Source organism: Malus domestica, chromosome 12 (assembly GCF_042453785.1).
Source record: "Malus domestica chromosome 12, GDT2T_hap1".
Taxonomy (NCBI): Eukaryota; Viridiplantae; Streptophyta; class Magnoliopsida; order Rosales; family Rosaceae; genus Malus; species Malus domestica.
Genome location: NC_091672.1, coordinates 590,274 through 614,814, shown reverse-complemented (window position 1 = coordinate 614,814; position 24,541 = coordinate 590,274). Strand labels below are relative to the sequence as shown.

Sequence of the window (24,541 nt, the reverse complement as noted above, 5' to 3'; positions counted from 1 at the left end):
TTTTCATTGTTCATGGGAGAGAATGTAAGTGAGAGTGAGAGGAAGGAGATTTTTTTTTTCTTTTCCCTTCAAGTTTTGTCTCATCATTTATGCATTCTCCGTTCTCACTTCCTCCTGTCATTCTTTCTCCATTCTTTCTCCATTCTTTCTCCATCCTTTCTCCTTTACTTCTCCCATATGTTTTTCATTGAAGCTAAGAAAATCGAAACTAAAAGCTAAGAACGAAATGGTTATCAAAAGGCTCTAAATTAGACTTCTCGTCTCCCAAGTTCATCTTATATACCCATAGAATATTATCATAACATGCATAAAGAACACTAAACACAAAGGAATAAAAAAGAAGGGACTAAACCACATTTACTAGGTTATTTGCTTTCTGTTCTGCAGCCATTCTTCTTTTACACAGATGACTTAAGGCCAATGATACCTGTCGAAAATCAATATTACAAATATTGGAAAGGGTGTGAGCGAAAATAGAGGAATGACAAAAAAACAGTTCGCCGGACCCTACTACTGAATTTGATATAAACAATCTGCCAGCAACAACAAATAGCTAGAGAAGTGAAATACATACCACATCCAACTCTTGCTCCTGCGTTCCCGGTAGTCTTGCTAAGTTCATGTCCACCTGTTCAATTGGGGATATATAGACATCAGGGCAAAACATCGATGATATCATTCAGGTGAAGATGAATCAAAGATCAATCCACAGCACTGACATTTGCACTAGCAAACAGGGACCGAGCACAATGACGTTCAAAGATTCATATAGCCGATCTCACTCAGTGACTTGGATTTTCCAAGTCTCCAACCGAGAAGTTTTCCTCACTCGGGAAATTAAGGGAATACTACCTCAACCTACATGCTCCACTCACAAAGCTTCAACATACAAGCTTCAACAAAAGAAAATTCAAAGAACTTAGCGAAGAAGGCTTTGGTGTATTTAACACAATACGTTGAAATGAAGGAAAGCTATTTATTGATATCCCCCATAAGTTACAAATATGTACATATACATGAGTCAAAATAAACAAACAAGAGGGAGCCTTCACAAAGGTTGCTTAGGAGAAGTCTCAGCAGTCGGTAGAGCACCAGAAAGCAGGCACTGGAGGGGGATCATTTGGAGCCTCAGTACTGGACAGAACCCTAGAAGGAGGAGGCAGCAGAGGTTGATCATTTGGAGCTTCATTACGCGGTACAGCCCCAGAAGACGAAGACAATAAATGACTTTGGAACAAACCCACAAATCTCTGATGATCAAGTAAAACCTGACCATCAGATTCCTTCATCTGGTCAAGCTTCCTCTTCATGTTTGTAGCATAGTCATGTGCGAGCCGGTGCAACTGTTTATTCTCATGCTTGAGCCCTCTAATCTCCTGTTTGAGACTCATCACTTCAGCCGCCAATGATTCAACTTGGCGGGTTCGAGCAAATAGGCGTTGGGCCATGTTAGACACAGAACCTGCACACTGAACACTGAGAGCCAGAGAATCCTTAACAGCCAACTCATCAAACCGTTTGGAAAGTAGTCTGTTATCTTTGGGAGTGAGAAGGTTCCTGGCCACTACCGCAGCGGTCATATCATTCTTCATCACGGAATCCCCAACGGTAAGAGGACCAGTAGGGGAGACGAAGGATGGGCGCCATATGTTGTCTGGAGAAGGCGTGGCTGCCTCTTCAACAAGGTTCAAGTCAAAATGAAGGTCAGAGGGGCCAGACATTTTCAAAGGTGTTGAAGAGAGAAGAGGTCGGACAAATCAAGATCTTAGAAGTGCAAGAATGGAGCTTCTACTGGTGGAAATTCAAGTGTGCTTTGGAACTTAATGCCAGCCTCTATAAAAATCTGCACTCGACGGAGCTTCAGAAATCGAAGAGGCGTTTGCTTTCTCAAAAGCTGGGCTGCTCAGAGACCACGAGACGTTTGCTTTCTCAAAAGTTGGGCTGCTCAAAGACCACGAAGGCCGATCTCAGAAATCGAAGAGGCGCTTGCTTTCTCAAAAGCTGGGCTGCTCAGAGACCACGAGGGCCGATCTCAGAAATCGAAGAGGCGCTTGCTTTCTCAAAAGCTGGGCTGCTCAGAGACCACGAGGGCCGATCTCAGAAATCGAAGAGGCACCTACTTTTCCAGCCTTGTCAGCACTTGTCACACGCACACTCAGCTTTGCGGAAATTATGGGCATTATGTCGAAGATTTCTGGTGAAGTAGAAAGCACATGAATCTTACTGTTCAATCACCCACTTCCCACACGCAATATTAGCTCATGGGTACCACAGATAACTTTGCCAAAGTTCTCTGACAAAGTTGAGACACGTGAAGCTTGCAGCTCCCACTATATCGCTCTGACCAAGAAGGGTAAAAGAATAGCAAAGAAACAGCACTAACAAAGTTTAGACACATAAATTTTGAAGGTCTAGCTACCATTTTATTACCCACAAGGGTAAAGGAACAGTACCACTGCTGGATAATTGGAAAGTCCCTGTGTGTCAACCTCTGTGCTTCTTGGCAAGGTAGACTAGCAAACATGCCCAACCTTTTCTCACATTCGAGAAAACACTCCCAACAAGATTGCTTGCTCCAAAATCGAAGAGGCACCGCCCTCCGAATCTCGAGAGCCAGACTCCCAACATGATTACTTTCTCAAAAATTGAAGAGACACCGCTCTCCGAATCTCGAGAGCCAGACCCCTAGCAGGATTGCTTTCTCAAAAATCGAAAAGGCATCGTTCTCCGAATCTCGAGAGCCAGATCTCCGACAGGATTGCTTGTTCGAAAACCGAAGAGGCACCACTTTCCCAACTTCAAGAGCCGTATCTCCTTGGATAAAGTTTGTCTGTAATCTTCACACGCAACATCAGCTTTCCAGATACCACAGACCACTTTTTCAAAGTGCTCTGACAGAGTTAAAACATGTGAAGCTGGCAGCTCCCACTACCGTGCTATGACCAAGCAGGGTAAAGGAATATCATTACTATTTGTTGTTAGGGAGACTCCTATATATGTCAACCTCCATCCTCAACGGACAGGCAGACCTGCAAAAATGCTCAACCCTTCCTCATATCTGAGAAGGCACTCCCAAAGAAGCCTTTCGAAATATTCAGCTTTCTTTCCCCCCGATAATACCTCCGCAAACAAGCTATACTAGAGCAAGAATATCTCATATCATCAGGGTTAAAAGCAAGAGTATCCCATATCATGCTTTTTCCCTGTCTTTTCCTTTGGCCTTGTTCTTACCTGCAAGACAAGGAGAAAGAGAGCAATCAGTCAGCACTTGGAATCAAGCTTCAAGTCAGGAACTGACTGCCTGGAACCCCTTACTTGATTACTTACCTGGCATTGCTCTCGAGTACTCATCTTCAACATCTTATGCTTCCAGGGAAGATACCGTATCTGCCTGAGGAACAGATAGGGCAAGTGAGAAGGATACAAGGAAGCATGTGGAGACAAGCGTAACAGCACACGGGCCGATACATCCACTACTCTGTCAAAAGCAAAAGTATCCCATATCAGCAGGGTCGAACGTACTATAGATTTGATGGACTTGTTTTGACCCTCAAATTCTTCAGTCGGCCTTATACTCTGGAGGAAACCAGAAAACCCTCCAGCCCAGTTCAAGAATAAGCATGTGGAAAGTTACTTCTTCAAAAGCAAAAGTATCCCATATCATCTCTTCTCATTTTTCTTCTCTTTATCCTTCATGCTGCCTACAAGATAGGGAGAATGTGAACAATCAGCCGGAACTCGAAATCAAAGTTCTGATCTGGGACTGATTGCTTGGAGCTCTGATTGCTTACCTTGTCTGTCACCTCTTTCAGCAGATTCCCTAGCTCGGCGACTTGGGGGACTCCTACTACATGGTTTGTATCGCGCTTGACCAAGCCTGAAACTACAAGTAAGCTTCAAGTGAAATTGATACATTACCTTGTGCATCTCCACCAGTTAAAGATACCACCCCTGGATGGAGGAAGAGTAATTCCATGCCACATCTACCTACGAGACAGATAAGGCAAGTCAAGACGATACCACACTCTGGTACTTAGAAGTTTTGTGATTACGAGATCATTCTCCCACAATATTTCCTAATGTCATTTGTACTAAATCATTCACTTGTACTCACTAAAGGAGAGTTTGAACCTATGTACTTGGGTAAACCCTTCACAATTAATGAGAACTCCTCTATTCCGTGGACGTAGCCAATATGGGTGAACCACATACATCTGGTGTTTGCTTTCCTATCTCTATCCATTTATATACTTATCCACACTAATGACCGGAGCAATCTAGCGAAGATCACAAAAAGCGACCGTTATCGCTACCTAGGATCTATCATGCAAGAGAACGGAGAATTAGATGGAGATCTCAACCATAGAATACAAGCTGGATGGATGAAGTGTAAGAGTGCATCCGGCGTGTTGTGTGACCGTCGTAGGCCACTGAAGCTCAAGAGAAAATTTTATAGGACGGCAATAAGGCCAGCGATGTTGTATGGCACAGAATGTTGGGCGGTGAAGCATCAACACGTCCACAAAATGGGTGTAGCGGAGATAAGGATGCTTCGTGGGATGTGTGGGCACACGAGAAAGGATAAGATTGGGAATGAGGATATCCGAGGTAAAGTAGGAGTAGCCGAAGTTGAAGGAAAAATGAGAGAAAATCGGTTACGGTGGTTTAAACATGTGCAAAGAAGGCCTACTGACGCTCCGGTTCGAAGATGTGACTACGGGACAGAGGTTCGGGGCCGAAGAGGTAGAGGAAGACCTAGGAAAACTTTGGAAGAGACCCTAAGAAAAGACTTAGAGTACTTGGATCTAACGGAGGACATGACACAAAACCGAGCGCAATGGCGTTCTAGGATTCATATAGCCGACCCCACTTAGTGGGAAAAGGCTTTGTTGTTGTTGTTGTTGTTGTTGTTTGGCAGAGTACGTTGTTGACAGAAAACGCAAACGCCAAATTGGTTTAGTGCTTTATAATTTCCTAACATCATACTAGCAATAACAGCACAGAGCCACAAACTGGAAAATCATATGTGGTACTTTTTGTTACAAAACACATATGACTTTAACCGCAATGTGAAGGGCTGCAAAACAGGTAAAGTCACCCACTTTTCTGTTAAAACTTAAAAGTCAAAATCAAGTTCCAAAAGGTATGCAAGAGAAACTATTTCTCAAGTAAGAAGTGCAGCGCTTCTTAGAGTGTTCAGTGATTAACACAAACCTGACAAAAGTGAGAGAAAGATTTCACAGCATGAATAACCATTATTCAGCCTTAATTATCATGAGTCTGTCGTCTTTGTGATATAAGTACAAGAAGATGCTTTGCAAAAACACAAAGTACATTCATCTACTTTGTATTACAGTATCTCAACAGCCTTAAAGAATTAACGACTTCAAAATGAAATATTTTGAGGATCATTACAAAGTCTCACAAGGTTTTAGTTCCCATGAAAAGAAGATTCATAACTAAGTGGCTTAGAATTAAATACCAAGATAATCTAATAAAGATTGATACTTTGACATAAAGTTCTATAGACAAATATCTGCCTATTAGCCAATATATTTGTTCCCCACAGCGTAGTTATTTGCTTTCTAGTCATAAAATCAGTAGTTGGTGCCAATTGATACTGATAATTCAGAAACGAAAACTTGAGTGATCAAGTAATATGCACAGTTTCTTGTATGATTACAACTTCATCTCTTTGTTTTAAAAAAATTACTAAAGTGATCGTCCATTAGAAGAGAGAGAGGTGACAAGAAATTTGTGATCAAGGACCACAAGCCTCAAAATCATATTGTGAATGTGTAAAATTCCTTTTGGGTGAAATAATCATGGAATAGGAAAACTTATTGCTTTTGTGTCAAATAATCCAAGCAGATATAAAACTACACAAAGGACCTGAAGTAGCAGCTATGTAATAACCAACCAAATTCCTGACCAAATTTTACATGATTACCTTTACCAAGATCATCAGGATCAGCGTGCACTACGACTGCTCGCCCAAGAATGGAATCAGGTCCACTCAGTGGAATCTAAAATTGGTATCAAGAAAAATAGATTAGAAAAGTATAACGAAGGGGGTACAGGCAACAATCCAAGGGCATATGAATAATCGCATAGCTGCTGATAACAAGCTAGCATTGTAGATAAGCCCATGACATGTACATACATGTTTAAAAACCTCACGGATTGATCTTTACAGTGCTTCTTCTATGAATTTAGATCCATAGAATGAAGTATCTAGGCATACATATTTCTTCATATTCATATTTTGACTTTAACGAAGTTCATTTCTTCGAAAACAATGGCTAGACACCATCAGTCACACAGCTATCGGAAAAAGAATGTTACGAATATTTAGTAAACGGTAAAAGAGAAAGAATTGTTACCTGCCAGTCCTGGAGAGAAACCTCAGCAACTCCTGCAGAGTTAGTGAGAGCGCAAATTTTAGTACAATACTAAATTAATTACACACAAAAAAGAAAAGCAATACTTTTTCGTAGTTGTTTTGTTCATACCATCTGGGCCTGCAACAACGTTACCCAAATCGCCGGCGTGACGCTCCTTATCTGAGGGAGCTCCATGCTCCTTCTTCAGTGGATTATAATGAGGTCCTAAAACATCAAAGATTAAAATTTTGAAAAGTCCAAACCAGTAACCACCCACCAAGAAAAACGAAGAGTATGAAGCAATTAAAACCCATTAAAGAAAATAGAATCATGTCCTAGATGCAATGAAAAATTACATAAAAATGAAGAATTGAAGCAAAAACAGAGAGAGAGAGAGAGATACCAGTGGAATTGCAACCATTGGAGGTATCACCAAGAGCATGGATATGGAAACCATGAAGGCCAGGAGAGAGGCCACTAATCCTCCCCTGTATGTGTGTAGGCCCCCCTGTTCATCATTCATTGGATTTCCGGTGAGAGAGAGAGAGAGAGAGAGAGAGAGAGAGAGAGAGAAATGAGAGAGAGAGAGAGACCGTTGGAATCCTGAAGGAAATGAAGGGAGCCCCGGACGTTGGAATCTCCGATGATAAGAGCCACTGCTTTCACACTAGCCATTTGATTTCCTCCTCTGCCTTCTGTGCTGTTGCCGATGTCGCCTTTTCATATCTATCTCATATCATTACCATTTCCGGCTTTTCAGCTTCCGCTCTAGCACATGGTTTTTTTTTTTTTTTTTTTTTTTTTTTTTTTTTTTTTTTTTTTTTTTTTTTCCGAATCCTCTAGCACATGGATTGGATTAGTCCCATTGTATGTATCTTGTTAGCCAGGTCACGTTTAACCTTATAGTAGTGTAAAATTATATTTTAATGAACAATGATAAATTATATTTTATATCATCTTTAACTGAGGGAGCTAAATAGTTATAGGCCAAACATAGCTCTTTAACAAAAAAATTAAGGCCAGAGACCGAACAGAACCCCCTCAATAATTTATTATTTTAAATAAATTAATATGATTAATTAAATTAAACTACCATATTAAAATAGTAAATCTCCAGATTACTTCTCTTTCTCCTTATCTCTCTTGTTTTGATCTTCCATTGCAGTTCGTCTTGAGTTAGAAAATGGTCCATTGAAACACCTTAGGCATAAAGAAAGCACAATAACGAAGAAAGCGTTGTATTCTTGCACTTGTCATAAAGTCATGCTTGACATTCTGACGCCAATTAGCTGTTGGAGGGTAATGGGCTGGAGTCGAGGGCGGGCTGGCCAGTTGGAAATGGCCAGCCCACTGGTCTGATTTGGGGGTTTTGGCCCAATGGAACTCACAAGCTCTTTGGCCAGCTCTCGGTTAGAGACGATTTTCATGTCATTTCAAACTATTTTAGCCCTATAACCTTTTAACCGGTCGGTTGAAGATGACCTTCCTTTCAAATTTCAATTTAAACGATATTTCAAGGGCATGAAAATCGTATTGTCACAAAATAAATTAAGAACTTAACACAAATATAATACATTAATTAGATAATAATATTATTATTTTTAAATATCTAGAACCACTAATTATATGCTTACCGACAAAAAAAAATTACATGGTTACCAAAAAAAAGAGAAATAATTGATTATGATTGTTTACCAAAAAAAAAGGCAAACAACCAATAATACCAATCATCATTAAAACACAAGAGATAACGTTGTTGTTGCATTTCTTTCTCTGGTTGTTGTAAGTAATTGAAGAGACAGAGAGAGAGAGAGAGAGAGAGAGAGAGAGATGAGGGAGATAATAAGCATACACATCGGACAAGCAGGGATCCAAGTTGGGAATGCGTGCTGGGAGCTATACTGCCTTGAGCATGGCATTCAGCCTAATGGTACCATGCCCAGGTGTTACCCCTCTCTCTTCCTCTTTCACTCCCTCTCAATTTCTCTGCTTTTTTGTTTGTTTGGAACTTTAAATACATATTCCTGTGAAAAATCTCAATCTTTTTTGTTTTCGTTGATGAAATTGGGAATTGGGTTATACTTATGTTCAACAAATCTAGCAGATGAGAATTGGATTGGCCTAAATGCAACATGGTTTCTTGCTACTTCATTCATGAAAACTAAAATGTGGGGAGTTTCGTAATGCAGCATAATTTGTGATTCAGATCAACACACTCAAAGACCAATTCTTTTTGCCTTCCTTTGATCTGTATTATCGTTTCATTTCCAACTTAGAGGAACCTTGATTGAATTCTGTTGTTGAATTGTTACTAATGTTAGCTTCCTGTCTAGATTTGGAAATATTGGATTTTGTCTTTCTTGGAATTTCAATCAAGTTTTGATGATTTTTGCATCTGTTGAGATCAACCTAGGAATCGCAGAGGCTTGGTTGAATCTATTATATGAACACATATGTAATGTGTATGTGTCGGTTTCTTAATTGAAACTCAGACGCCCTCGTCTTTGTAATGTGCAAATGTCAAGAAATGTCATGATCTCTTAACTGAGTGGATCCTTTTGCGTCAATCTTGTCTTTTCCCACTCTTCTGGTCTTAAGAAGGTTTATATGTGAATGCAGTGACACCTCTGTCGGCTCTGAAACCGATTCTTTTAACACCTTCTTCAGCGAAACTGGTTCTGGAAGTCATGTGCCCAGAGCCATATTTGTTGATCTCGAACCAACAGTTATTGATGAAATCAGGACTGGGACTTACCGTCAACTTTTTCATCCTGAGCAACTTATTTCTGGCAAAGAAGATGCTGCTAACAATTTTGCCAGAGGACACTACACGGGTATAAGAATTTCTATTGCAACGTCCAACTGACATTTCCATCTATTACTTAAGTTATAACTGGTTTTCTCTGTTGAATGCTACAGTGGGGAAGGAAATTGTGGACCTATGCCTTGACAGGGTAAGAAAATTAGCTGATAATTGCACTGGCCTGCAAGGGTTTTTGGTATTTAACGCTGTTGGTGGTGGTACTGGTTCTGGTTTGGGTTCATTACTTCTTGAACGATTGTCTGTTGATTATGGAAAGAAGTCAAAGCTCGGTTTCACCATTTATCCTTCTCCTCAGGTACATTACTTTAAAAAAAATACACAATATAACTGGATGGATCTTTGCTGCTAAAGCTAGTATTAGTGAACACTTGCCCAACTCGTCTTTCTTCTCTAAATTACGTATGCTGTACCTGTTTATATGTTTTATTGTGAAAAATTAGTTCCGTTACCTCAATAGCCAAAACAACTATAAGATGCACGGGAGTAAATCTGAAGAAAAATCTAAGTCTAAAATTACAAGAGATACAACATGTTTACTTACCAGAAGGGCAACAGAATGGGGGTCAGAACTCAGATTCTCAGAACCTAAGAAAATATGACTTCTTTGAGAATGAAAATTTTTATTGCCTTTTATTCCGTTACTGTTTACATATTTTTAATCTCTTTTCCATCTGCTTGTACTCAATAGTTTTTCAGTTCTTAATGGAGAAGTATGCATGTCCAGTCTGAAACTAGACATTACATCTGGAGAGACAACATGAGTGGTGTGCAGAAGCTAGGAAATATTACTGTTTGAGAATATTTTTTTTTTTAAAGTTCTCTTTTTCATCAGCTTCCACGTAAAGGTTCTCATAATTTGTTGAACCATTCATGTCCATCCGTCTACAACAACTAATCTTAAAATGTGCAGGTCTCCACTGCTGTGGTAGAACCCTACAATAGTGTGCTTTCCACACATTCTCTCCTTGAACATACAGACGTGGTTGTGCTTCTGGACAATGAAGCCATTTATGATATCTGTAGGAGGTCTTTAGACATTGAAAGGCCTACCTACACCAACTTGAATCGTTTAATATCCCAAACGATCTCTTCTTTGACAACTTCGTTGAGGTTTGATGGTGCCATTAATGTGGACATTACAGAGTTTCAAACTAACCTTGTTCCATACCCTCGTATCCACTTTATGCTCTCATCTTATGCCCCTGTAATCTCCGCTGCAAAGGCCTTCCATGAGCAACTATCAGTTCCTGAGATCACAAGTGCTGTATTTGAGCCCTCAAGTATGATGGCCAAGTGTGATCCAAGGCATGGGAAGTACATGGCATGCTGCTTGATGTACCGTGGTGACGTTGTACCAAAGGATGTAAATGCTGCTGTAGCTACCATTAAGACAAAGCGGACAGTTCAGTTTGTGGACTGGTGAGTAGACATTCTGTGCATCTAGTTTCATTAAAATATAAACCTAAATAGAATTTGCAACAAAATTGATGAGATGGGCCTTGCTTTATTATTAATTTCAATATTTTAGTTCTTCTTGTTCAGGCACTGGCAATGACATTTATTTACGATCACACACGTTAAGCTGAGGGTGTATTAATGCTGACATTTTCTTAGTATATATCTAGAACATTTGTGGGTTAAAACATGTTTTTGGCATCATACTCTCATTGTGTATACATTAATTTCTTATCCACTGGTAGCTATATTAATGGTAGGAAACCCTTGTTTGTAGACAAAGTGGATTTGAAGGAACCGTCTTAAAAGGAAGGATGATGGGGTTTTCAATGCAGATTATTTTGGCTTTATAAGCTATTTTTGTTGTCTATTGTGTTTATCCGAATGAGTGCTTTTTATGGATACTTTCAGGTGCCCAACTGGTTTCAAATGTGGTATTAACTACCAGCCCCCGACAGTGGTACCAGGTGGAGATCTTGCCAAGGTGCAACGAGCAGTTTGTATGATAAGCAACAACACCGCTGTAGCTGAAGTCTTCTCCCGAATTGACCATAAATTTGACCTTATGTATTCCAAGCGGGCATTTGTACATTGGTATGTAGGTGAAGGAATGGAGGAAGGTGAATTCTCGGAAGCTCGTGAGGATCTTGCTGCTCTTGAAAAAGACTACGAGGAAGTAGGGGCAGAAGGCGTTGATGATGAAGATGAAGGGGAAGATTACTAAACCATAATATTTTGTTTCTTATCTAGCTGTGCATTTTTCTATATCCTTTTTTTCTTTCGAATGACATTGTGCTTTGGTTCTGCCCTTGTAATGGTTTTCGAAGTATGTTTGTCCTGTAAAAGTAGCTAACTTTCCATTACTTGAAATGAAATAATAATATCTTTGAAACAATTGAGATCTTCCCAAAACTCGAGACCTATATCTTAGACCCCAAGTTATCGAATGGTAGTGAGTGTTAATTAGTTGGTAAGTTAATATGACAACTCTGCGTAGTTCGTCTCCGCAATGACTCCGCAATATGACGCATGATTCGAACTGTTCAGTTTTAGGTTCTCTAACTGTTTTGTACCCCAATTTCAATAACCTTTAATTCATTGCTGCTGTTAAGCAAGACAGCCTCTTGTCATCACATCTGGTTCTACTTGTATCCAAATCCCCACCTTGCCGAAAAAATCAACCAACTAAAACATACATACATCTGTAGAACAAGACGGGTTTAATTCGGCTCGAGTATCGCATCCAAAGTACTTCTCCTCGGTGTTTCATATTTTGATCTGTAAGAGAAATTAAGGGTGTTTACTTTGAAACAACATGTCAATTACATTCGTTGAGCTAGCTAGGGAACCTTTAATTAGTAACATTATAAGTTTCAGCAGACATTGATCTTTAATTAAATCCGCAAGATTAAGTTAATACAAATAAATTTCTGATCCATCTTAATTTATAAGAGTTACTGAGTTATTATAACCCGTCGATCGTATACGTACCCTAAACCCCTTTGAGAGTATAGAGTGATGAAATAAAGAAGGAACAAAAAACAAAGTTGACATGCAACAATAATAATTGAAGAGAAAGAGAGATGAAAAATCCATGCCCACCAACAACAAAACCTTCAATTCAATTGATCGTAATTAACTAGCAGAACAAAGAACACAACGGCGGAAGATCCCAAAGCGCTTCGCTTGGATCATGAACTGTTTCCATATACTCTTGCACCCCATTCATTGCATAGAGCGAAGCCGATATCTGTCTCTCCACTTTCATCCTTTCGAAATCCATCAACTCTGAGTCAGCTTCACCTGCCGTACTAGTTGTAGTAGTACTCTCCGCTGATGACAAAGCAGCGGCCGCCTCATGTTTCGGAAACTCGAACGCTTGTTGAGCAAACGAGAAGTGGTCAACCCCCGTTTGATATGACCCCCATGAAAGAAGGTTGGATTGAGAATTATTGAAGGAAGAACTCAACTCAAACTCTTCGTTGCAGTTTCTCAAATCCGGTTTGTAGACATCGTCAAACAGCAGAGAATTATCTTGAAATACCTCACTCGAAAGGGAAGTGGTGTCACTGCTGCTGCTAGTTGAAGTACTACTAGTACTTTTCCGTACTAGTTGTTCAGACGGTGGTGGCAAATGATCATGATCAGAACTAATACTACGTTGTAGTTGGGCTAGTTGTTGCTTAGTGGCTCCTCCTCCTCCTTTTTTCGTGTTGAGTAAATTTCGAATGCGAGAAGCAAGAGGGGAGTCCATAGACACTTGGGTGATGAAGTTGGTTCGAGTGTTTGAGCCGCGAAGAAGGCAGGCGGCTTCATCATAAGCGCGGGCAGCCTCCTCCGCAGTCTCAAAGGTTCCGAGCCACATCCTTATTTTTTGAGTAGTGTCTTTGATCTCAGCAACCCATCTCCCCGAAGGCCTCTGCCTCACACCAACAAACTTGTTTGCGTTGTTGTTGCTTCTACTATTATTATTTCTTCCCTTCAACTTCCCTACTTTGCTGCTGCTTTTCGGAATGCCTGCAGCTGCAAAGGAAACTTGCTTCGGCTGTTGGAACTGAAACTCCATTGAAATTAATTAAAGAGAGAGAGAGAGAGAGAAAGCCAGTGCAGGTTTGATTTAAGCTAGGGTTTGCTTTAAGGAAATGGAAGAAGCGGAGGCACTCCTCTTGTATTAGCTAGCTCTGAATGGTAGTAGGAAGCTTGTCTGCATCTCCTTATCTGGTTGTGGGAGCGGGATTTATATATTCTAGGGTTTCTGAGTTTTCAACAAGCAAGTTGGTCGTTTAGGAGCTTCTCTGTGTGCTTTTCTGTTTGTTACCTTATGAAACACATATTTAATGTTTAATGTAGAAAAATTCTCTCACAAGAGACTTCTTTGCTTTTCCATTTATACCCTTATTCGAATTTCACAGCTACAAAATAATAATTCTTCATTTTACGGAAATCAATCAATTGGGTATGTAGCTTAAGTATTTTAGAGTGTTAATTCGTTAAAATTAAATCATCCTTTCCACATCTCTAATTGTACCCAAAGAAATTAATCTTATGCACATTACTAATTACCAAGGTGAGCAAACTTTCATGTGTAGGAGTAAAAATTCTTAACTACTTCAACTATAAAACTCTCTCGTCATTTAGTACTACGGTATATTAGTATTTTCCTTCACTTGTAAGTAAGAGGTTTTAGATTTGATTTTCGCCAAATGCGAATTTGAACCACATTATTGTTGAGATTTGATGATGTGAGGAAAAGTTTGTCTCACATCGGTACGGGACATGCCTTGCTATAGGCTTATATGATTTTGGGCTACTCCCCAGATTGCCAATTGGTTTTATGGTGGAACCCCAATTTCATCAGTTATTACAAGCTTATTGTGAGGCTTAGCGCACTTTCTACCCTATAAAACTCTCGCTAACATGTCGATTACTCAATATTTGTTGATCATTTTCTTACATACGTCACAATGTTGCTTTTTTTGTTCTACACCAAATGTCACCTATTTACAAACAAACTAGAAACTAGAGAAAAGAACTTGAGGATTTTAAGGACAAAACACAAAAGAAGAGAGAGAGAGCAAAAATACAAAAAAAAGGTCGTGAAGGCACGATAGGCTGCCACTTGGAGGCACGAAAATCATCTTCTAGACAAGAACAAGAACAAAAAGAAGGGTACAAATAGGAAGACCTAGTCTGTCATATGAAACGAGTTACAACTTCAAAGGCGTGGCTTCGACACAACTTACATTCACCAGACAAAACTTGTTTATTTCTTAATATACTATTGCTGGATTCTTTCTTATATTATTACTATATTCTTTCTTTGAATAAACATATACTATATATTCTTTCTTTGAATAAACATATACTATATATGACAGATGATCTTCATCACTATCATTACTAGATATATAACACAAGTTGGCTTTGACAATATCGTTAAAAACTAATGCACATCGTACCAAACTCCTAGGTCGAACACACTTTGTTGTCTCTTATAGGGATCGATAAGGAAAATAATCATCAAACACCATCTTATCTCTATGCACATTTATATTTACTATTTAGTTATAACATTTGAATCAAATGAAGCAAATAAAAATCAATAGACTTTTTCTAAACATAGATGTGTTTAAGGATAGAAAAAAGATGTGCATAAATCGTTTTCTAATTATTTAATCTGGTATATGAATTGTGACATCCCACATCGTCCAGGGGAGTGATCCTTATATGTATATTCACATCCCTAACTAGCACGAGGCCTTTTGGGAGCTCACTGGCTTCGGGTTCCATTGGAACTCCGAAGTTAAGCAAGTAACGCGCGAGAGCAATCCCATGATGGGTGACCCACTGGGAAATTCTCGTGTGAGTTCCCAAAAACAAAACCGTGAGGGCGTGGTCAGCCCATGGAAGAAAATATCGATAATATTGGCGATATATCACCGATATTATCGAATTTTGCCCAAGCCGATATTTTAAGTGGTATCCAAGGGGTTTTCGTCCAAATTTCGCGATATTATCGAGAAATTTCGGAACTGTGCAAGTCGGAGACGAACGCCGGAGCTTTTACGGCTCCGGCCGACTGTAAAACAACCCCTTAGACTCCGATCTAGGTATGAACATGAAATAGAAGACGAGAAGAACGTTTTTATAACGTCCGTTTGCCGTGAAACTGCCGGAGGTGTTCGGAAAGTTCTTCGACACCCACGGCCTTGCCGAAGATGGGTGTGCCTATTCCCGAGTCGATTTCATCCCAAAAACCTTGCAAAAAGACGAGATAGAACTTCAATTTCATATCTAAGCTTCGATCTAGAACATAAAATGAAAAACCCAAAGCTTACCTAACCGGAGAAATTGAAGGAACTCGCCGGAGCAGGTGCGATGGTGTGCGTGTGGGTCTCGGTGCAGAGAGAAAGGAGAAGGAGGAGCAGAAGGCCGTGGTGTGTATGTGGGTCTCGGTGCAGAGAGAAAGGAGAGGGATGAGCAGAAGGCCGTGGTGTGTGTGTGGGAGAAGGGAGAAGAGAGATCGAGAGATCTGTGTGTGTGTGTGTGTGTGTGGGAGAAGGGAGAAGAGAGATCGGAAAAGGGAGAAGAGAGATCGAGAAGGATCGAGAGAGAGAGAGACAGAGGTCGTGTCTGCGTGTGTGATGTTTGTGTGCATGCGTTGTGTGCGTGTGTGGTTGTGTGCGTTGTGTGTGTGTGTGGGTTCCTCCTGTCAGGAGAACACATGACTCACTCAGGATTCCCGACAACTTTTACAATTATTTTGACAATTTCAGACCACTTTTACAATTATAACTTGTATTCTTTTCAGACCATGGATGGTGGTTTCATTCAAAACCGTGTGCCGATATCTTTCAAAAGGTGGAGTATCAGAGCCATTGTGATATTCTTTCAAAGCTGCCATTGTGATATTCTTTCAAGAGGTGGAGTATCAGAGCCATTCAGAGCATTTTCGTTTCTTCTTCTTCCCTTACCCCTTTCAAAGTCATTCCAGATCCATTCCAAAGCTTGAACACAAAGGGTTCCATATTTAAAGTAAGTTTACAAACTTATATTTATATTATTGTCATTTATACAACAACAAAAAAATTTGTGTGGACTCGTATGTTAATTTTTTTAAGTAATTAATACTTGCATGTTAGTTTTTGTAAGTAATTAAGTAATGTTAACAATTACATGTTAATTTTTTTAAGTAATTAATACTTGCATGTTAGTTTTTGTAAGTAATTAAGTAATGTTAACAATTACATGTTAATTTTTTTAAGTAATTAAGTAATGTTGTATAATTATTCCCTAGGATAATTTTAATATATTTAATGTTATTTATTATTTTATTTCCCTTACCATTTTCAAAGTCATTCCAGATCCATTCCAAAGCTTGAACACAAAGGGTTCCATATTTAAGATAAGTTTACAAACTTATATTTATATTATTGTAATTTATACAACAACAAATAAATTTGTGTGGACTCGTATGTTAATTTTTTTTAAGTAATTAATACTTGCATGTTAATTTTTGTAAGTAGTTAAGTAATGTTAACAATTACATGTTAATTTTTTTAAGTAATTAAGTAATGTTGTATAATTATTCCCTAGGATAATTTTAATATGTTTAATGTTATTTATTATTTTATTTCCCTTACCATTTTCAAAGCCATTCCAGATCCATTCCAACGCTTGAACACAAAGAGTTTCATATTTAAGGTAAGTTTACAAACTTATATTTATATTATTGTAATTTATACAACAACAAATAAATTTGTGTTGACTCGTATGTTAATTTTTTTAAGTAATTAATACTTGCATGTTAATTTTTGTAAGTAGTTAAGTAATGTTAACAATTACATGTTAATTTTTTTAAGTAATTAAGTAATGTTGTATAATTATTCCCTAGGATAATTTTAATATGTTTAATGTTATTTATTATTTTATTAATATTAGGTTTTATTATCAAATTGGATTATTATTCATTAATATTAGGTTTTTTTATTATCAAATTGGATTATTATTCATTAAATTAGATTATTATCAAATTGGATTATTCATTAAATTGGCTTATTATCAAATTGGACTATTCATTAAATTGGATTATTATTAAATTGGATTATTATCAAATTGAATTATTATTCATCACTATGTTTTATATTAGGATTATTTTTTTATCAAATTGGATTATTATTCATTAAATTGGCTTATTATCAAATTGGACTATTCATTAAATTGGATTATTATTAAATTGGATTATTATCAAATTGGATTATTATTCATCACTATGTTTTATATTAGGATAATTTTTTTTATCAAATAGGATTATTATTCATTAATATTAGGTTTTTTTTATTATCAAATTGGATTATTCATTAAATTGGATTATTATCAAAAAGGAGTATTATTCATCACTATGTTTTATATTAGGATTATTTTTTTATCAAATTGGATTATTATTCATTAATATTAGGTTTTATTATTCCATATTATTTTTTTAATTACTTAAATTTTTACAATCATTTTCTTTACTTCATATTTAATTCTTCTGTAAAATAACTTTATTATTTAGGTTCTCTTATATAACCGTCATCACTACTATATTTTTTGGCCAAAAAATATTTGTCTAATTTTCATGAAAAATAAATGTAGGTATATTTACGATGTCCAGTGGAGCTATTAAACGTGATCCGGCTTGGGAACATGGATACCCAATAGACGGAAACAAACATGGCACAATTTGCAAATATTGTGGTCGGGTAATGAAGAGTGGCGGAGTGACACGACTTAAGTACCATCTTAGTGGATTAGATCCAGCAAAAAATGTCCAACGATGCGATAATGTCCCCCCAGAAGTGAAGGCATTCATCAGCACATTATTAAAAAATAAAAAACAGCAGAAGGAAAAGATAACACAGGGAATGGAAAATATTCGAGCTGGGCTACGGGGAGAAGTCTATGGCCAAGCGATTGACAGTGATGATGATGACGATGAGGACGAATGTGATGATGACATGTGACCTGAAGAACGACGCAGTTTGAAACAAGCATTACGTGCCTCCAAACAGTCAGCATCGGAAAGAGAACACCTTCATAAAATTCCTAATAGAGCACAAGGTTCCGGGACAAGTGGTGGTGCACAAATGAGACGATGAGGCAGTCTTAGAGAATCACAACCAACACCACCAATAGCCCCAAGTTTATATAAGTCATCCAAAGCACGTCAAAAGAGTGTTTGGAGTTATTTCACTGGAGGTAATGTGAATGAGGGAATGGGGCGTCTAATTAGCAAGTTCTTTATCTATGAAAATGTCCCTGCTACGAAGGCATCATCACATCATTTCAAAAATATGATAGTGGGATGTCAACAGGCCGGTGTTGGAGTACAACCTCCCACTCCCTATGAGATAAGAAACAAATATTTGGATATGGAGTATAAAGACATTGGCGAGTATGTTAACAAGTTGAGATCAAAGTGGGAAACTAATGGTTGCACAATCATGTGTAACGGATGGACTGGCCCGACCAGATTGTCTATCATAAACTTCATGGTATACTCCAAGGGAAAAACAATTTTTTTGAAGTCTGTTGATGTTTCAGACCATATAAAGAATTACAAGTATATTTACAAATTATTGAGGGATGTAATCATAGAGGTGGGAGAGCATAATGTTGTCCAAGTCGTGACCGACAACGGTTCTGCATTTGTCAAAGCTAGAAAAAAGTTAATGAAGCATCATAATGTGTTTTGGACATCATGTGCAGCACATTGTATTGATCTCATGTTTGAGGCAATGGGGAAGAGAGAGAATGTTGCTACTGTGGTCAAAAGAGCTAGAACGATCACAAATTATATTTACAATCACGGTTGGTTGTTGGCAAAGATGCGTGAATTTTGCAAAGGAGAAATTATTCGTCCAGCTACCACTCGATTCGCCACCAACTATATTGCATTAGACAGCCTACTCAAGAAGAAAGCAGGGTTGAAGCAACTATTCACTAGTGACGATTGGGCCAACCACAATTTGAGCCGCTCAAATACAGGTCGTATGGTGGAAAGTATAGTGCTTGATCATGCTTTTTTGACTCAATCAGAACATGTGTGTCAAGTGTTTGAACCTCTTTACAAAGTTTTACGGATCGTTGACACAGAAGTGTATCCTACTATAGGGGCAGTATATGAGTTGATGCGTGTAGTGAAGAATGAATTGGAAAGAAAACATGGTGCAAGGTGGGTCATAAAGATAATTGAAGACCGATGGTATAAAACATTATACCACGATTTGCATGCAGCATGTATAAATTATGTCATAATTTGCAATTCATTTCTTTAGTTGCATAAGTATTATTTCTCTTATTAGAGTATGTGTTTCTTTGAACAGCATATTATTTGAATCCCGATACCAATACAGACCCGGTGTTGGAGATGATGGTAACCTTATACGTGTTGTACATAATGTATACTCTAAATTAGACCCTGCATCACCAGCAGTTGGCCAATTTGGAAATGAGGTACACAATTACTTAAATTATAATAATTACTTTGTTGGATTAAACTAACATGATTTATTGAATTCAGCTAACATGGTTTAAAGATGCAAGAAGAACTTTTGGAAAACCAACATCAGTTGCTGCTCGGACAAATATGTCTCCCAGTAAGTATAAACATATTTCACTATAAGTTTATAATAGAATTTGTTGGAGTTATTAGGCTTATCAACATTGTTTTTCATTGTAGCTGAATGGTGGATCATGTATGGGACCGATGCACCAACTGTGAGAAAGTTAGCAATCAAAGTATTATCACAAACAGCTTCCTCATCTGCTTGTGAAAGAAATTGGAGCACATTTGCACTCATACACACAAAGCAAAGAAATAAGTTGGCTCATAGTAGCTTGGAAAAATTAGTTTATTGCTACTACAACATGAAGCTTCAAATTCGAGATAAGGAAGCAGAAATAGATCATGTCAACCATGGTGACCCACTAGATGTGTTTAATATTGTTGGTGAAGATGATGATACAGAGGGTAACCAACTTTTTCAACGGATTAGACCTCTTCATTTAGATGATGATGAAGGCAACCCAACTCCCAGAGTTGCTGAAGAAGCACGTAATGAAGGGATAAATGTAGAAAGAGTATTAGAGGAGGAGGTGGGAACTAGTAGGGCTGACTCTTTGAAAGAACTTTTGCGCCCAAGACCAAGAAACACTGGAATTCCACATTCTTCCAATCCTACACAACCACAACATCGTGCTGATACTAATGATAGCTTTAGTACAAGATCAGGAGACTCACCTACCACCGGAGGTGGGAATGATGAAGGACATAGTAGAGCTGGAGGTAGTGGTGGTGGATATGGAAACTATTATGGACCACCTCCCGGATTTATGAACCCCTTCACTGGTGAGGCAAACTTCACGCATGCAACACAGGATGATGACCATGGCAGTAGGCGGGCAGGACCAGGAATTGGTGTCATAGGGAAGGACTATACTCGCAGAGAAAGAGGCAAGGGGATTTTGTCAAGTCAAGAAGATGACTCGTTATCTAGAACTTCAGACTCTGTTGGAGTGGGAAGTAGTAACTATGGTAATACTCATAACCAACCATTTCCCTACCCTTCATATCCCATTCCTGTTGGGATGGAATCGAGCGACTCATGGAAACAATCCGAGACTCAATCTTCAAATGATTTTGCTTATGGACAAGGTCAACCAATCTCAGATCCATATGGGTGGCATGTTAACAATTACATGCAAAATTATTTTGGGGATTTATCATTTGATAACTACTCTTCACAATACACTCACTCTACACATAGAGATGATGAAGATAGTCAAAATTTTGAATCTCATAGGAACTCTATGTGGTACTAAGTCACTCATGTATCTTACCATGCAATGTATAAAGTGTAAAATATTGTACTAATTCATTATATATAAATGATTATGGTGTGTTTAGACTTCTTTCATTAATTACTACATATTTTCTACACTCACAATATTTGTCAGCTCGCTATATAATCAACTTGATAATGTTAAATCCATCATGCAATGTATTTCCTTCCAATTTTTTGTGATAAACTAATAGATAATTGACTAAATAAACATCCTGCAAAGTTTCAATAAAAATTTCCAAGTTTTTCTTACAATTTCCGTGGTTTCCATGTAATTTTTATCGATATCGATATTATCCCGATTTTTCCATCGATATTTCCGTGTTTTCGGACTACCGATATTTCCGATATTACCGATATTTTCTTCCTTGGGTCAGCCCAAAGCGGACAATATCGTGCTACGATGGTGGAGCGGGCCCGGGATGTGGTGGACCCCGGGTCGGGATGTGACAATTGGTATCAGAGCCTAACCCTAGCCGTGTGGATTGTGACATCCCACATCGCCCAGGGGAGTGATCCTTATATGTATATTCCCATCCCTAACTAACACGAGGCTTTTTGAGAGTTCACTAGCTTCGGGTTCTATTAGAACTCCAAAGTTAAGCGAGTAGCGCGCGAGAGCAATCCCATGATGGGTGACCCACTGGGAAGTTCTCGTGTGAGTTCTCAAAAAACAAAACCGTGAGGGCGTGGTCGGCCCAAAGCAGACAATATCGTGCTACGGTGGTGGAGCGGGCTCGGGATGTGGTGGACCCCGGATCGGGATGTGACATAAATTGTGATAAAGAGATGCACAAAGGATCATTAAAAACCCAATATATAAATTAAAAATAAAAGATCATTAAGTTTTGTGAAAACATGCCAAATCTATAAGTTCATAATGTGAGTGAGTAATTCAACATTAAAAAAGTGAGACAATGTTTAAAAACGAAATAGCCTCTAAATAAAACCAAACGGGAAAGGAGTTGAGATTTAAGATTGAAGGCCCAACTTCATTTCACAAAACTGAAACAAATGGGCTAAACCCAAAACCAAATGTGCAAATCGAATATCATTTTGGGCTCCAAAGGCACACAAAATCCATAGCACCAAAACCGTTGATATTCAATCTAACGGTTAAGGTAAACTTCAGTTATTTTGATTGTCTGGCCGAGGCAAAGGATAAAACGAGAAATGCAATGAGAGAAAAAGTGGAGGACAGAGAAACAACAGAGAAGAAAGGAAGAAGAAGAAGAAGAAGAAGAAAGAATTCACAGAATATGGGAGGAAAGTACAGAGAGTAACACCAGAACAACAGCAAAGACAGAGGAGGCGGAGAAGCGAGATTTCCAGAAGAGGAATCTCCATCTCCATCTGGGCTCTCATTGTTTTGGTGAAATTTGCTGGAAAATCCTCAAAGTTTTGTAATTTACATGGAAACATCTCATCGTAAGCTTTCTTCAACTGTTCAGATTTTGATTTTTCACTTCTGGTTTCATTTGGGAAGATGCAAGTTTTGATTTTTTATTTATTTATTTATTTTCTGAATTTATTTTCGCAGGTATGGAGACGGAAGAAGAGAGGAATAATAAGAGAGCTTCAGAACCAGAGTTTTTCTTGCAGTGGGGGAACAGAAAGAGACTCAGATGTGTGAGAGTCAAAGGCACAGAAATCTCAGCCGACAGATTCAAATTCAATGGTGGCATGTGCAGGAGAATCACATCGTCTCGGATTCATCGCTTTGCGGTCTCCACTTCCGGAAAAAATGACATCTCTGGATTTCAATCCAATCGCCTCACCAGGTTAGAAAATTTCACATGATTTTTCCGGCTCGCGCCTACGACCTGTTTTGGTTTCCGACTACTACTACATAATTTGGAGCCAGATTCTTTTTTTTTTTTTTTTTTTTTTGTGCTCATTTCTTTTGTGTTATTATTTTGATCCCAACTACTGGTACATAATTTTAATTCCTCAACGTCTTCCCCGACGCATCGAGGGGAAGCGAATTATTTTCCGGGATCACGGCGCACCCTTTTTCACGTTCACACCCCGTCTTCGGATTGAATAAATAAAATGAGAATAAAGCAACGTAAGTATTCAGTAGAAAGAGAAAATGGGTGCGGGGTAATCGTTTCTCTAACAGTAAATATCGTGTGTTTTTCTGGACAAAGAGAAAAGATCAGTTTAAAAGGTAAAAGTTGATGCCATTTTTTTTATATATAAGGAGTTTCTCAATTAAGAATCAATCAGAATATGACAAGTGGAGCCGTTGTCAAGCCGTTGAGGGTAGTTTTTTGTTCTCTAGTTGAGCTTTTTATGTGTTTTGTTATAAAACTTATAGTTGTCAAGCTGTTTTGTCTAATTTACTAAAGTTATTTTGTGGGTCTGTTTGGTTTGGTTACAGGAATTCTGATGGGGGTCTGCTCTGGTGTAGCGCAGGTGAGAACCGAAAGTCATCTTCACCGGAGAAGGAGGAAAGGTACTACACCACAAGGGGATCAGTGGGTGTGGATGAGAGTTGTAATGGCAACGGGAATGGGAAGGTTATGATGGATGGAAACAGTGTTGAGGACCGGGGGCTTGTTTGGCCGAAACTGTACATCAGTTTGTCGAGCAAAGAGAAAGAAGAGGACTTTTTGGCCATGAAGGGTTGTAAACTTCCCCAAAGACCCAAAAAAAGGGCCAAACTCATCCAAAGAAGCTTACTTGTAAGTCCTCTTGTTAGTTTCTCGGCTAAATAACAGATTTGAAATTGGACTGTATTTTCCTCGTGTGGCTAAGCGAGTTCAACTTTAGCTTCTGATACCGATTTTTGGTTGGGTTGTAGTTGGTGAGTCCCGGTGCATGGCTCACTGATATGTGCCAAGAGAGATATGAAGTTAGGGAGAAGAAGAGTACCAAGAAGGTACTTGAACTGGAATTATTATATCATTTGCTGCAACATTTTTCTTTATTTTCGAGGGGTATGAGTATTTGTATTTTGATATTTGGTTGATGTTTGAATGATGCAGAGACCAAGAGGATTGAAGGGTATGGGGAGCCTGGAAACCGAGTCGGAGTGATAGGTGTAATTTAAACTGAATTTTGTTGAAGCAGAAGGGATGACAGTTTTCTTTGCTCTGTTTAGAAGATGAATGCGGTGTGTAATGTAGAGTGGTTAGGCTTTTGTTCGAGTAAAAGGGGGTTACTGTAAATTACGAAATTATGTTTTGTATACAAGTGTGAGCAATGAAAAATTATGTTTTGTAGTACGTAAATATGGAGAGATTTTTGGGGGAAGGGGCTTCTGTGTCATGACCCGAATACAGGGGTACCTTGTGCCTGTCTTAAGAGGACGCATGACGTGAGACAGGAATCCTTACCCTAGAATATTGATCGTAAGTACGTTGGATTACCGCTGCCATATGCCAAACATGAGGCAAAATCACAAGCAACCAACACCCAAAACAACTTTGAATTCGGAAGAGAATGGCCCATAGAAGCTAAGGCATGCGCACGCCAAAAACGCGGTGGAG

At 38.6% G+C, this 24,541-nt stretch overlaps 4 protein-coding genes across 4 annotated transcripts; 2 read left to right on the top strand and 2 right to left on the bottom strand.

Annotated features, from left to right (window-relative positions):
• Nucleotides 1–227: 227 nt before the first annotated feature.
• LOC103449311 (superoxide dismutase [Cu-Zn] 2) lies at nt 228–7,270 on the bottom strand. The gene is made up of 7 exons (XM_008388606.4): nt 6,977–7,270; nt 6,787–6,891; nt 6,513–6,608; nt 6,384–6,415; nt 5,951–6,026; nt 575–628; nt 228–427 (listed from the first exon to the last, which is right to left on the bottom strand). Exons 1-7 carry the CDS (start codon nt 7,056–7,058, stop codon nt 399–401), a joined length of 474 nt encoding a protein of 157 aa, XP_008386828.1. The 5' UTR covers nt 7,059–7,270; the 3' UTR covers nt 228–398.
• An 829-nt stretch (nt 7,271–8,099) lies between these two features.
• On the top strand, nt 8,100–11,557 carry LOC103449312 (tubulin alpha-3 chain-like). The gene is made up of 5 exons (XM_008388607.4): nt 8,100–8,326; nt 9,003–9,217; nt 9,303–9,502; nt 10,118–10,626; nt 11,074–11,557. Exons 1-5 carry the CDS (start codon nt 8,214–8,216, stop codon nt 11,384–11,386), a joined length of 1,350 nt encoding a protein of 449 aa, XP_008386829.1. The 5' UTR covers nt 8,100–8,213; the 3' UTR covers nt 11,387–11,557.
• A 696-nt stretch (nt 11,558–12,253) lies between these two features.
• On the bottom strand, nt 12,254–13,453 carry LOC103449414 (ethylene-responsive transcription factor ERN1-like). Its single transcript, XM_008388730.4, has one exon. It carries the CDS (start codon nt 13,226–13,228, stop codon nt 12,302–12,304), a length of 927 nt encoding a protein of 308 aa, XP_008386952.1. The 5' UTR covers nt 13,229–13,453; the 3' UTR covers nt 12,254–12,301.
• Nucleotides 13,454–22,193: 8,740 nt separating this feature from the next.
• Nucleotides 22,194–24,283, top strand: LOC103449309 (uncharacterized). Its single transcript, XM_008388603.4, has 5 exons — nt 22,194–22,475; nt 22,588–22,828; nt 23,431–23,734; nt 23,854–23,931; nt 24,038–24,283. Exons 1-5 carry the CDS (start codon nt 22,460–22,462, stop codon nt 24,086–24,088), a joined length of 690 nt encoding a protein of 229 aa, XP_008386825.1. The 5' UTR covers nt 22,194–22,459; the 3' UTR covers nt 24,089–24,283.
• The last annotated feature ends 258 nt before the right edge of the window (nt 24,284–24,541 follow it).

Excerpts from the sequence above, each read along its gene's own strand:
- LOC103449309 (XM_008388603.4), top strand. Across the intron at positions 23,735-23,853 it reads TCATCCAAAGAAGCTTACTT|TTGGTGAGTCCCGGTGCATG; the intron begins GTAAGTCCTCTT and ends GTTGGGTTGTAG. Across the intron at positions 23,932-24,037 it reads AGAAGAAGAGTACCAAGAAG|AGACCAAGAGGATTGAAGGG; the intron begins GTACTTGAACTG and ends TGAATGATGCAG.
- LOC103449312 (XM_008388607.4), top strand. The coding sequence starts at position 8,214 with ATGAGGGAGATAATAAGCATACACATCGGACAAGCAGGGATCCAAGTT. Across the intron at positions 8,327-9,002 it reads CCTAATGGTACCATGCCCAG|TGACACCTCTGTCGGCTCTG; the intron begins GTGTTACCCCTC and ends ATGTGAATGCAG. Across the intron at positions 10,627-11,073 it reads ACAGTTCAGTTTGTGGACTG|GTGCCCAACTGGTTTCAAAT; the intron begins GTGAGTAGACAT and ends GGATACTTTCAG.
- LOC103449414 (XM_008388730.4), bottom strand. The coding sequence starts at position 13,228 with ATGGAGTTTCAGTTCCAACAGCCGAAGCAAGTTTCCTTTGCAGCTGCA.
- LOC103449311 (XM_008388606.4), bottom strand. The coding sequence starts at position 7,058 with ATGGCTAGTGTGAAAGCAGTGGCTCTTATCATCGGAGATTCCAACGTC. Across the intron at positions 6,416-6,512 it reads CGTTGTTGCAGGCCCAGATG|GAGTTGCTGAGGTTTCTCTC; the intron begins GTATGAACAAAA and ends CTAACTCTGCAG. Across the intron at positions 6,027-6,383 it reads TTTCTCTCCAGGACTGGCAG|ATTCCACTGAGTGGACCTGA; the intron begins GTAACAATTCTT and ends TACCAATTTTAG.